Source organism: Phalacrocorax aristotelis, chromosome 5 (genome assembly GCF_949628215.1).
Source record: "Phalacrocorax aristotelis chromosome 5, bGulAri2.1, whole genome shotgun sequence".
Lineage (NCBI taxonomy): Eukaryota > Metazoa > Chordata > Aves > Suliformes > Phalacrocoracidae > Phalacrocorax > Phalacrocorax aristotelis.
Window position 1 is genome coordinate 21,581,299 of NC_134280.1, and position 13,848 is coordinate 21,595,146.

The 13,848-nt window shown below is 35.9% G+C and overlaps 1 protein-coding gene across 3 annotated transcripts in view; it reads right to left on the reverse strand.

Annotated features, from left to right (window-relative positions):
• LOC142057408 (sodium channel protein type 1 subunit alpha) overlaps positions 1 to 13,848 on the reverse strand; it is a 97,110-nt gene that overhangs the window by 39,999 nt on the left and 43,263 nt on the right. For all 3 annotated transcript variants that reach the window (XM_075093354.1, XM_075093352.1, XM_075093353.1), the window contains 10 exons: positions 11,453 to 11,516; positions 10,703 to 10,844; positions 10,341 to 10,547; positions 9,544 to 9,849; positions 8,500 to 8,847; positions 7,146 to 7,278; positions 6,050 to 6,288; positions 3,594 to 3,767; positions 2,620 to 2,976; positions 1,441 to 1,920 (listed from right to left, as the gene is read on the reverse strand). In XM_075093354.1, coding sequence (XP_074949455.1) covers positions 1,441 to 1,920; positions 2,620 to 2,976; positions 3,594 to 3,767; positions 6,050 to 6,288; positions 7,146 to 7,278; positions 8,500 to 8,847; positions 9,544 to 9,849; positions 10,341 to 10,547; positions 10,703 to 10,844; positions 11,453 to 11,516 — 2,450 coding nt within the window. The remainder of the gene's footprint in view (positions 1 to 1,440; positions 1,921 to 2,619; positions 2,977 to 3,593; positions 3,768 to 6,049; positions 6,289 to 7,145; positions 7,279 to 8,499; positions 8,848 to 9,543; positions 9,850 to 10,340; positions 10,548 to 10,702; positions 10,845 to 11,452; positions 11,517 to 13,848) is intronic.

Sequence of the window (13,848 nt, forward strand, 5' to 3'; positions counted from 1 at the left end):
CTCTATGATGGGTTAGAAGACTGGACTGGCCTGGCCAGCATTAAGGTAGTTGTGGGGAGAGCAGATGACCAGTTGATGTTTTTCTTCAGTCAATCTTTGTTTAAATGTTGTTCTATTTAAAAATTCTTCATGCTGGGGCAAGTTCATAATGTGCTTAAGCATATTCTTACAATCTCTGTTGTGGCAGTGGTTCAGAAGCTTGAGTCAAAGCCAAGTTATAAGATATTTTGGTGAATATTTAACAGGAAAAGAAATATTAATGCTTCAGATATTAATTGGGGAATGGGAACAACACTGTGCCTGAAAGAGGTTGCCAGAGGGAGAGGCTGTTTTGTACAGGTCTACTTTCTCAGGGGAGGAGCCAAAGATTGCACTTAGCTTAACACTGGATTTTTGCTGAGAACACTAGAGGTCTTATGCACACTGAAATGACAGCAGCACAGAATTCAGCTAGCCTATAATTAGGTGTTTAAAGTACTGTTAGCAATACAACAGTGGTGGGGGAAGATGACCTATCCCACAAAGAAGCTGGCTTGCTACCAGAATGGAAACTAGCTAGTTTAAGATTGAGGTTCCTCAAGTCAGAAAACTAATTTTGTTAAGTGTCTGAATAGATAATTTTCTGATTTGACTAAAATATCAAGAAACTAAGTCACTGAGGGTGTAGTTGTTTTCCAAATTATGCTATCAAATCAATTTAAATTAATTTATTAAAATAGCCACAGACCCAAAGACATGTAAAGGAATAGTTATAGCCTTAAATGTTATTTAAAAATACAGTTCTCAACAAGGCTTTATATCTGTAACCTGCTTTGGCATTCCCTTAGCAACATGAAATATTTTCTTCTGTTGATACTATTTTTCAGTTTTAACAACAAAGTGAATTTGAAGTGCCTATGGTTAAAACTTCTTTTTATGGGAATCTAGGTTTAGAAGAGCTGACAATATTAAAATCTGAAAGAATTTCAGTGTCTAAAGGAAATAGATAAAATATCTCTATTTTTTCTGGTTTATACCTTATCACAAAAAAATCCCATAGAGGGTTTTTTTTTTGAGTGGCAGAGAGATGATGTATGACACACCTCAATGGATCCTTGTTACAGGAGGCAAACAAAAGTTTCTGGTGGAATAAGGCTGTGGCTAAGGCACTGCCCTGCTCTACCACTTGATGTAACTACCATATGGACTACAAACAGTTTTTATAGGTTAGTTTGGTCTCCCATTGCCCAGCCTCTTATCTCCTCTCGGAGACTGTAAATTTTAACCCTTTCTCTCACTTTTGTTCATCAAGAATTAAACCCTCCTTTATACACTCATTTCTGCCCATGTACAAAGAAGTGTCAAAATAACAAGTGATCAAAAACTGAATACACTGGCTTATGCTCAAAAAAAAGAAAAAATGGTCAAAAGATCAGAGAGATGCACAAAATATCTGAATACCTCTTTGCTTTCTTCCAGGTCTGATTCACTACTAAATTCCTCTGTGTTTAGGTTTTCGAAGTCAGATTCACCCACAGCAATGGGCACCGTCACAGTGAGGCTTGGGTTGTTTATGAATGACATGTAATCACTTTCATCAATTATGTATTTTTCCACACTGCTACCTGTGCCTATGCCACTAGTCGTCCCATTTGCATCTTTAATATAGTCATGGTCCTTGCTTAGTTCCACTGTATGGTTAGAAATACAGCTATTTTTGTTATTCAAATCTTCAAGTGGTTTGATTTCATCTAAAGCTTTTTGTTTTTTAACAAAAGCTTTTTGGATGAATTCACGTGCTTTTCTTTTCACATAATCCATGCCCTTCTGCATTCGTGCTACAGCAATTTGGAGATTATTCATTTCATTGTCATCATCTGTCACGGCAAGGTTGTCTGCACTAAATGAGCTCAAGAGCAAGGCCAAAAATAGGTTCAGTACCTGCAGAAAGATAAAAAAAAGGAGGTTCTAGACTTTATCCCAACAAAGAACATTTGTTTTGTTACAAACTCTTATATTAGCAACATCGAAGACTGAAATCCCAATAATTCACAATAACCAAAGAAAATTACCCTCAAAACTTTTTCTCTTCATAAAAAACTGGGTTTTAAAAATTTTGCTTATTCAAAAGTTGACTTATTCCTACAGTTGACTAATATCTGTAAATGGGTTTTTAAATCCCCACACTATCGAAATATTTTGGTGCAAAATCTTAAAATCTAAAAACAGAGATAAAAGATTTGCTATTCAGCATCAATAAAAAGTTTAATTTATCCCATCACACAGCAGAACTTAGGTTATTTAGGTGACTAATCATACAGGATAAATAATAAAAACATCCACAGCAAACGATTTATAAAAAAGCCCATAAGCTAAAATTATTTGAAGCACAAAATATTTACAAAGAGCCAAAAGACAAATTAAGAACGTGACTAAGTGCTTGCTCTAATATTCTTAGGATTTTGATATTGCAAAATACTTTGTTCTCAATCCAAAAAAGCTCTTGAGCTTAACTTTAAGCATTGCATGAAACCACCTGCTTAAGTGCTTTGCTGAAACAGAGCCAGAGCACTTAGTTCATTTTAGGATTGAGCCCATGCTATTACTAAATAATTTTTTGCTAATGCTTTGATTACATACCACTAGGTTTCCAATCACCATGACCATCATGAAGACAGTAAGGCACATGGCTTGGCCAGCAACCTCCATGCAATCCCACATTGTTTCTATCCATTCTCCACACAACACTCGAAACACAATCAAAAAAGAGTGAAAAAAATCTTGCATGTGCCAGCGTGGAAGTACACAGTCACTTGCGATTTTGCAGACACATTCCTTGTAGTTTTTCCCAAACAGCTGCATCCCAACAACAGCGAAAATGAACACAATGATGGCCAGCACCAGGGTCAGATTCCCCAGAGCCCCCACTGAGTTGCCAATAATTTTAATCAGCATATTTAGAGTTGGCCAAGATTTTGCCAATTTGAAAACTCGTAACTGGAAGAAAAGAAAAATATTGTTAGGACAATCAGCAAGAAAGACACAAAGATATTTTAAAGTTAATTTGTGGAAGGATATTACTGCAAAAGATGCCCTGAGTATGACTGTTCAGAGGGTATCCTCTTGTCTAAAAGTATGAAGATGGAAGGTTCAGTCAACAAAATTTTGTGAAATTAGAGCTTGATATCCTTAAAGCATAGCTTTTACTGAAGGCCAAAGAAGCTTTTGGTCATATTAGATGGAATTTAAAGTCTAGGGTTTCATCTGTTAAAATCATCTGGGCCACTTTTCTATGGGTATTTGTAGAGCAGATCTATTCCTGTGATGCCAATCAGAACACAACACATCTAGTGAGTCCATTTGTTTCTGCACAGCAGGAGGTTTAAAGTGTGTATATACAATAAATACATTGGAAATAGGCCCAGGGCACCCATTGCTGTCTCTGTCTGGATCTCTATCAATTCCCAGTAAGATATGGCAAGTAATAAGGATTTGTAATAATAAGAGAGTCAGGATCAGTATCATGACAAACATCAAGCAAATTTTTAAGGCAAAAAAATATATTATTTCAGTGAAGCCCCGTTGAAAGATCAGTGCAATTGATGTATATTTACCAATCTGAATGATCGAAGAACTGAGAGTCCTTCTACGTCTGCAAGACCAAGCTCAACCAAGCTAAGGGTTACAATAAAACCATCAAAAATATTCCACCCTTCCTGGAAATAATAGTAAGGGTCCATTGCAATTATCTTGAGAAACATTTCTGCTGTGAAGATTCCAGTGAAGACCTGAATGCAAAATGCAGTGTGTTATTTCATTGTGAAATATAATATTACAGATTTAGCTGTTGTCTAGGTTTTTAGTTCAATCAATATTTTATCCAAAACTGATACTTAAAAATAGTTCAGGGTACTGTAGTGATTTCTTATGCCCACCTTCCCTTAACAAGTGCCATACAAACCAAGTAATTTTTTCAATTAATTAAATTTAGTACTAAACAAATTACAAAAACTTCTGGTTTCTAACATTTATAATCCAATTTCAGCTCTATCAGGATATGGACTTTCTCATGTACTGTAGAAAAAATATCCCAAATTTGATTTTCACAACATAAACCAGAATGCTTTCCAAGAAATTACATGGTATAAAATCTTTCTTGGTATACTAATTACATCATACAGCAGCATGAATGAGGCCAAATCTAAGACTCCAGAGGGGAAGCTCCTTTGCTGGTATAACCTGCCATAATCTCATTCAATTCAACAGAAGTACAATTATTTATACCAGATGGGGATCGACTGAGATACAACAATTTGCTGAAGCTGAGGAACTTCTAACTGGGTGTTGCCAGTAAGTTCAGTGAAGTTGATTGGCTCAATCACTTTAACGTCAGGAATGAAAGAGCATTTAAGAATGCATTTTAAACATGATATTGCTGGTAATATTTTATCATCATGGGATGCTATGCTGAATGACATAGGAATCATATTTAAGAGCCACCAAGGCAGTGACCCTTTGTAGCTTTGAGAGAAGACTTAGAAGAATTTCCTGTAGGATAGGAATTTACTAAAGCCACTGTTAAAGACTGCCTGATCCCTGGTCTGAATTATTTTCATTCTGGTTTTGATAACCCATTTTCAAGCAAGCTGAACAGAAAATGGGACAGCTAAAGAGAATAATCTAACTGGGATAATCAGGAGATGGCAAGAAGAGTTTGATTTTCTCTGCCTAGGAACACCAATGCATTTTATTACAATCTTTAAATACATTCCAGATATAAACACCAGAGAGGTGAAGGTTACTATTTTTTAAGCTACAGGATTACAACCATTGAGGAAGAGGTAGGAATAAGTAAAATACAGTTTGAACACTGACTTAGGTTCCTAAAGGTCAGGGTGGTGAGGTTCTTAAGGAGCTTTAAAGTGGAACTACTGGAGTAGGCAAACCCTGACAGGGTTTATGTCAGGGAGCCTGAGACTGGAAGAGCATGGTTCTTACAGCCAGGTTCTCTCTCACTGCCTTTGTAGTCAGATGTACACCAAGATTTATATGGCATTTTCCTGGTGGCAAAACAAACCTAAATTGCTACAATACAAGATTTTACACTCTGCTAGGAAACTCAGATTCAAAGTTTTCTTTAAGTATATAAAAACCAGCTACACATTTATCTATTAATTCTCCCTTCTAAATCCTGTAGCTATTTACATGACCTGAGATATTTTTTCCTCATTATAAAACAAAGATTATTAAAAATCCTGTTATAAGAAATCAATTCTTAAAATAAGACGCAAAGTAGGACTGCAGCTGCAGATAATTCTATGTGATCAAACCTGTCAGTTCAAAAGCTTCAGAGCTACAAAAAATTAACTTCTGAATTCTTTAATAATTTATCTTTTTTGAAGTAGAAGGGAGAAAATATAGTTGACAACATGAGGAAAAGATATCTTACTAATTATCTGATTATAAAAAATATAAAAACTATAAGAGGAAGAAGTACTGCAGGATATTTTTAATAATTTTACATAAAATATATAAATAAAACAATCCATACAGCCACATAAAAAGTCTTTTACAGAATAAAATTCTAAAAATGCTTCCAAATGTCTCTTTTAGCTATTGTAAACCTGTGGCTAGGAAAGAGAGTGATTAAAAACACATTAATAATTTAAAGATTTATATTGTATTGATTGAAGAAGTAACACTATGTTTATTTGCATAGTGTCTTTTTTAAGGAAGTAATGCATTTCCTGGTTTAGTAGTTAGACAAATCAACTTCTGTTTAAGACGGACTTTACTTAATGTAGCACTGGTGCCACTTTAAAAATTTGTAATTTGGCTTAGCAGAACACTGCAATATCTTGCTTTTACTGTATCCTAAGTTATGTGAGGCAGGGTTGACAGTGAAACTTCCAAAAATGTTCTGATAGAGTTGTATCTGGAGGCCAGTAAATGTCCCATAAATCTACTTTCTAAAGAGTAGGGGAAAAAAAAAAAAAGGTGTTAAAACTCCTTCTTTCAGTTATTTCAGACATCCTTCCAAATCACGAACATAAAGACCCACTCTACTTACCAGATTTCCAACTGAAAGTACATTATTGAATTCATCGGTCATTGGATAATGTTCCATAGCCATGAAGAGTGTATTTAAAACAATGCAAATTGTAATAGCCAGGTCAACAAATGGGTCCATTACCACTAAGTTGACGATATGTTTTACTTTTAACCAATGCGGACTGCAGTCCCAGATCAAGAAAATATTTGCAAATTTATACCAACATGGTGGGCATTTCTGTCTTGATTCTTCAAGTTCTGTGGGAAAAGAAAGTTCATACCAGTAACCACGTGATTGCTCTAACATTCCTCAATTCTGTATGAACTATACCAGCCAAGTTGTCAGTCTAAACTGGTACTGATTAACTTCCTATAAGCGTGCCGTTTATACTTTTTTATAGGGCTTTTCAAGAAAGTTTTAAAAAATTCTTATAAAATGTATTTATTTTCTTCGAATCTTATCTATCAAGCACAACTTCTTTGTATTCCGATCACTGTTCCAAACAGTATCAATTTATGCATCAATTCATATTATGTATTTTATTGTTCCTTGATTACACTTCAGCCTGTTCCTCCCATGTACTGACCTATTATGTAAAAATTTTTATTTTTAAATTTGTGGTGTTTAGGTAAAAATTTTCAATATCATCTTCATTCCTAGTTCAAGAAAAACACATTTTTATCACCTAGAATAGCACTTCTTTAAAGAGTAACTGAATAAATATAACTGCTAAAAATTCATATATATTTTGACAATGGTTGTATATATTTGAAAATGTTCAGTGGCCTTTTTTGGCCAATAATACATTTTTGATTAATATGCATAAGCATCCATTCAGTTTTGACCATCAAACTTATCTCTGTAGTCCTGATGACCACATAAGGTAGATGGTGGCAAAACAATCAGATAGAAATGCTTACTTATGTAATGACTTCAATTCTTACTTGTGTAAGAACCTTAATGAATAAAGAGCTTTGAGTTTACTGATAATTATATGTCCATTTCTGGGATGGTTAATTAAACTAGTTTAAATCAGTTTTTAAGTTTCAACTCAAGTTTTCAGAGGTCCATTGAAAAAACAGGGATTAAATATTAAGCTATGCATAGCACATACCTTCCACAGTGTTTGTGAGGATGCTAGCAATACTCATGGCTCTTTCTCTTAAAGCTGGATCTTCCAGGAAGTCCATAGAAACATGGAAAGAGCTTGATATTCTCTTCCTCATTTCTGTTTCTGTAGTGGTGCCCTAAACAGAGAACAATAATAGGTGAGGCCATGTTGGAGTAATAAGATAAGGAAATACTGTATAGGATCCTGTTATTAATGTCTTAGCTTGGATACGTGCTTCGTGCACTTCAATTTTTATCATGTCAGACTTTTCTTACTTTTTAGCATCTTTTATATAATTTTTAACAGATATGAAACAATAGTTCCCTACTGTTCAAGACTGAGAGAGAGTTTATTTACTTAACTTTTGCATTTCTTTCCTTCAAGCTATGAAAATTGATTTAAATAAATGGGAAAGTATTGAGTTCAAAATATTGTATAAAATTTTTTGCAAACTCTAATTTTTTTCCTTGCTCCTGTTGACAGAATATTCTGGGGTTTATAAGTTAATAGTTTTTTCCCCTAGGCAAACTGTAGAAAGTAAGAAAATTCTGACTTACTCATGCTTCCTCATGCTAGTATTTTTTTAGTAATGTGAGTAGACAACTTTGAACTAAGCACGAAATTTTTTTGAGACATCTTCTCTTTCCTTGTATATGGTAAAAGAATGGCAGCAATATGTGCTGCACATATGTCCACATGGATATTTGTATTTTTGGAAATATGAATTGAATTGTGATCTTCCAATTAACTATTTGTTATCTACACTACAGAACTCCACCAGCAATCGATGGAAAACATTTAGGAACGAGAAATAAATGATAATAAAGAATTGACAACTTCCTTACAATTTTAATGGAGCTGATAAGGAAGAATGTTGTCAAAATTAACTAATAATGCTAATTTTGAGAAAGTGGTAATAGCAGCGTTATATTGATTGCAGTTATATGATAATATTTTTGTATACTATTTTCAGTTGTATAGTATCCATGATTTTGCAGACCATAGCCAGATGGACCTTTAGATCAGCAAAAGTATAGCGCAGTAATACAGTAAAGCATAGTGCTTTTACGAATGTGTAAGTAAGTTGTTATTTTATTACTTGGAAACTGCGAATTGCATTTGTTAGTTATGAGAATATTTGTAAGTAAATGCTTAGGTTGCAAACCTATATCAGCTGTTTTATTTATTAAAGATTTTACAAGATGCAGGAGCATTCACAGCTAAACCAACCAGGAAGCATTGCCAAGGGTTCCATTCTGTAGAAAACACTGGCTGGTGCAGTAAGAAAAAGCCACGATGCCTAAGCTATTTAAAACTTTCTTACATTGTCATCAGTAGGTGGTTTATCTATTATCACCTCTGGCAGAAGCTGTCCAACAGGCGATGTAGGAACAGATGGTCCACCAACCAGGGAAACTACCCCATTGCAATCCACAGTGCTGTGCATCTTCCCATTCACTGGAAACACTGCCAGCATCCTGGATGACCTACTGGCCTGACTAATGTTACTGTTGCGCCGTTCACCGTGTCTGCGCGGCACAAAGAGAGAATCTCTTCTGCTATCATTGTCTTCAAACGTGCTGTGTTCGTCATCAGCAAAGTCATTTTCTGATCCTATATCCTTTGCTCTACCTCTGAAGCTGAAAAGACTTGTCCTGCTGTTGCGCCTTGGAGAAAACAGGGAGCCGCGAATGCTCAGCAAAGACTGCGGGCAAACAAAATTTGTGATTATTAGCCGAAACCTTCAAACTTAACATTGTTATTAAGATAACACAGGTTTTTTTTTTTCTTATGTGAGAGTAACTGTTTTTCCCAGAAGCTAAATACTGCTGTGACATTTTTTAATGTATTTCATTATATTTATATTTTGCAGATTAAAATACCATTCTAAATGGATTCTTAAGACAAAAACAATTTTGAGCACTCCTTTCTCCTAATGCCAATTAGAGTTGCTGAGCAGAGTAATTGCACAATACCCATCAGGCAAAAAAGGGAGTACATGCACATTCTTTCATGTATGCAGCATCCTGCACGTACTGAACCAACCTCCAAACATGATCGAAGCAGAAGGAAAATATGAGGGTATCATAATGGAAAAATACTGTAGCATTTTAATAAGTCTAGATAGTATGTAATCACTCTAAAAAACCCCCTAGAGAATCAGTCAGAGAATATTTTAATATGCTTGTTAAACAATCTTATTACAAGAGTAGGGATATGAGGTTACTGTTGTTCTTTACAAGATAATCTAGCAGCTACAGCACTTTCTCTCAAGCACTAGCAAAAACAAAGTTTTTAGGCAGTAGCATCATATTATGGTACCAGGAAGACTAAAGTAGTTTCGTAACATCCAATGATGCTTTAAATGTATGCTTCTACTAAAAATAACTATTTGCAATACCTGATGTGGAGAAGAATACTTCTTTTCATATGTCAGTCTATTGCCTTCAATAGACAATCGGAAACCTTTCCTTCTGATGCTTTCTTCTGATTCAGACTTGTGAAATTCATCTTCATCTTTTTCCTCTCCTCCAGACTGTTCTTTCTGTTTTCTTTTTTTCCTTCTATTTCTCCTCTCTTTTGCACTCTTTGAGCTCAATTTTGATGCCTCTGAGGAACTTCCTGAGACTCTTCCTGCTTCTCCCCCAGCGCTGGGCTCCCTGGACTCTGCAGATGCTGTTACTGCTGCTGCTGCCACCGCTGATGCCTGCCATGTTGCAAAATGAATTTGTGTCACTAAGCAAACAATGAAATCGTGTTTGGGTTTTTTTTTTTAATTTACTTCTACAGAATTTCCAGTCCAAATGCCCTGGATCTTAACGCTTTCCATAGGATATGCTCTCCCTAGTTTTTTTCTAATTTTTATTACTCAGTTGACTCAAGACATGTGTTGATCATAGCCTCTTCCATCTTTCATGAGTAGCTTTTAAATGCAGAAGTCTAACAGACTGTATTAATAGCACTAGACGAAGAAAACCATCGTGAATAATGTATCCTAGTTTTGAATATTACTTCTTGATTATGCCTGGATCATTCACAGTACAGTATATTTAGTGCAGAATAGAAAACCTCTGAGCTAGCTCTATTGTTGAAAACCCAATAGGATGTTTTATAGCTCCAAACTCAGAAAGCAGAGGGTGAATATCTCTAGGAAAATTACTTCCATACCCCTCTGCTTTACTACACCACAAATTATACCTGAGCTGCTTCTTGTTGCTTCTTCAGTTGTTCCAGCATCTGTTGAAATTCTGCCTCTTTCTGTTCTGCTTCTTCCATGGTTGCTTGATTCTGTTCTTCATAGGCCATGGCGACCACAGCCAAGATCAAGTTGATCAGGTAGAAAGAACCCAGAAAAATCACCAGAACAAAAAATATCATGTATGTTTTCCCAGCAGCACGTAGTGTCTGGAAATAAGAATACATTTATAAGCAAGAATAGGTTAACAAAAGTTCTGGTTTTCATATTGTTAAAATTCAGATAACATAAGAAAACGGATTTTAGGTCTCTTGCATTATTGGTCCAAATATATTTCATCTATTTTGCATTTTAAAATTCTCACCAATTGATAAAGGTTCTCCCAGAAGTCTTGAGTCATCAAGCGAAATAGTGACAAGAAAGCCCAGCTGAAGGTATCAAAACTTGTGTAGCCATAATTGGGGTTTCTACCAGCTTTCACACATGTATATCCTTCTGGGCACTGCCTACAAAGACAGACTGGGTGTTACCTTATTAGCTATTTTAATATTATTACCTGGAATATCCAGGAGAAGATTAAGATTAAAAAGTGGATTTCTCTTTGGTTAATTAGACTAGAAACAATAGCAGTTGTGATTTTTAATAGAAAATTATTTTAAAGGACACTAGAAAAATTAAGCACGAAACACACATAAAAATTAGTGCCAAAAGTTTAATCTAAGCTTCTAAAACATAATATTCCAAATAATTTTTTAAATTACTGATGTTGTAACATTAAAGTCAACGTCAGTGTTCTCTACTGTCTGAGCCAATGAGTACTCATATGCACAGCTGGAGCATAAGTGTTTTGCAACTGCAATGTCTGTTACTTCTTATCCAGGCAGGAGCTACACTAATTCCAAATTACTGATTCGTTCATGAAAAGACTACACTCATCTAACCAATTGACAGAGCTCTGACCAGTACCCAAATCCTCAGTCCAGTGTAAAATCCTAGTATTTCTTATGTGAAAGAAAGTGGTCACTCAAAATATAGCTCCCCTTCCCACTGCATGTCTAAAGAACATGGGTCTAATTTTTACATGGTGCAATAATATGATGAAATTTGGTCTTACCCAGCATCAGAACTATTTCCGCAAAGCAGAGCATCGTTTTGCCCTTCCAGAAAATAAAAATGACCTGTTTAGAAAAGAATTTTTTTTAAATTATAAAATTCTGAATAGGGAAGTTTTCTTACAGCTCTATGAAATAAATAGTCCCACTTTAAAAGTGTTAAGTTGATTTCAGATGGAATTTTAAACAAGCAGGATTATTTTTTCAGCAGAAACATAACTTTAGAGTAAATGACAATATGAATTGCAGTAAGTGCTATCGCTCACAGCACTTACTGTTAAAATGACAAAATGTGCTAAAAATCCTGTCAAATGCAGCTGGATGTAGATAAAGTGTACAATTCTCCCTCCAGTCTGATCACTGAACTAAATCACACTTAGTGAAATTATATTGTACAGTTATTTATTATAACAATTAAATTGTAACTGGAAAAAAAAGTGATAATTTATTTCAAACTTTCTGATCAGCATTGCCAAGGGTTCCACTTTGTCAGTTACAAACACTTGTGACAGTTATCTAATATGTGAGCTCTGAAAAAAACTACTCGGCTTCCAATGGCTCTGTTACAGGTGTGTGCACACCGCAATTAGCCTGCTGATTGGTATAAAAGCCCTGGTATACATCTAAATTTAACTCAGACAGAATTATTGCAACAGTCACCAACTTGTGAAGGTAGTCACAAGTATATGATAAAATTATTGATCACCTTAGGAAAGAGAAATCTGGTAAATTCCACCAATTCACCCTGTAGCCAATCATCCCATAATCTGTACGGTGATCCTGTATTTAAAGGACATTTTAGATAGTTTAAACAACAAAGACATTGACCTCTCTATTCTTAGAAGACTGAAGAGATGATGCGCAAAATGTTGTGCTTATTAAGATTCACTCTGGCTGTATCCTTAAGTGCTTTCCTTTTTCCCCTCAAAGCGGACGCCTACAGTTGCTAAGCTTTTGATTTTGGAAGAGTTATCTTTGGAGGAGCTTCGTCCTGTAGGAACAGTCTCCCATTTGGCCATAGACTTAAGGACACAATTTACACAGGGTCAGAGCACATAGCCTAGTATCCTGTTTCTGACAGAGACCAATAGTGTTTCCTCATGATGTCCATAAGAACAGGGCAGGACAAGATGATAGTCCCCCAATCACCTCCCCAGCTTCCAATACTTCTGAAGCACAGCAGCTTTGGAGTTAAGGTGGTACTTTTTATGCTTCCTGAGAAGACTTAAACCCCCCATTGGATTTCTTTTCCATTGAACTGGCCTGTTAGGTTCCCTTAAAATTATCTCATTTGAAATGCTACCAGTGCAGCCGAGTTTAAAATTGACTGTGTCTGGTCCGGAGCTGCTGCCCAAGCAGGGTTACTACAGAAGCTAATGAATTCTGAGCCTGAGGAGGTGTCAGAGGCTACTGGCTCAGCAAACTGATTTGCTGCAGGAGGGACACAGTAACCCAGCCAGCTGCATCTCTCCATCCTGTGAGCAAAATTCACCATGTGGTAAAGTTAGGGTTTAAGCTGTATGTAGACCTTGTTCTGACACTCTGTGAAGGATGCAGTTTCAGTATCTAATGATACACCTATGTTTTACAGGGTGAAATCTTCCGTACTCTGCAAAGTGCACAACGCTATGTACAGCTGCTGTCATTCTGGGCTGGCATGCACTGCAGAACTGCACTGTGCTGAAGCACAGCTGTAAATAAAGTTAGCTGACGTGATGCTGACCCCAGCTGACCCCTATGAGGCAAATCTTATTCTGCATTATGTCAGCTAATCATGATTAATACATGCTGGAACACAGCAGCTGGTTGGGAGAGTGCAAACCTGACTTGATATAGTTTACATGGAGCAGTCGGTCACAATCGGTACTGCATCAGCTGCGCTGAACTGCTGAAATAGGGTCTGTATTCAAGTTCTGTGGTTCAGAGATGTGCTTTGTAAGCATGCTGTACTTGCCAGCTCCACAGGGAATAATAGCCACCCAGGCCGTCTCTGAGTGCACTGACGTAACTGTGACAAATGCTCAATATGTTATGATAGGAAAATTTTTATAACAAAAGCCGAACAGTATAAGGGTCTGTCCCTTATTAGATGCAAAACACTCAATTGTATTTTACCAAAGTAATGTGAGAAGTCCCTCACTACATCAAATGTATGCATTTGGCTCCCCTTTATTTAACTGGGAAATGGGAAAAAAAAAAACCCTGGTAGGTGAGCACTTTACTTCAAAGGAATTTGCAGTTGCTTGGGTAAACCTAGGGTAATGACTGAGAATAATTGTTATTTCACAAAACAGATTGAGAGATGTTACTTCCCAGAAAAATTTGCTTATGGCAAGTTTGCCAAGAAAACCTTAAACTTATCTAGCATTAATTTTATCAGCTGTGTTGGAAAAAGAAA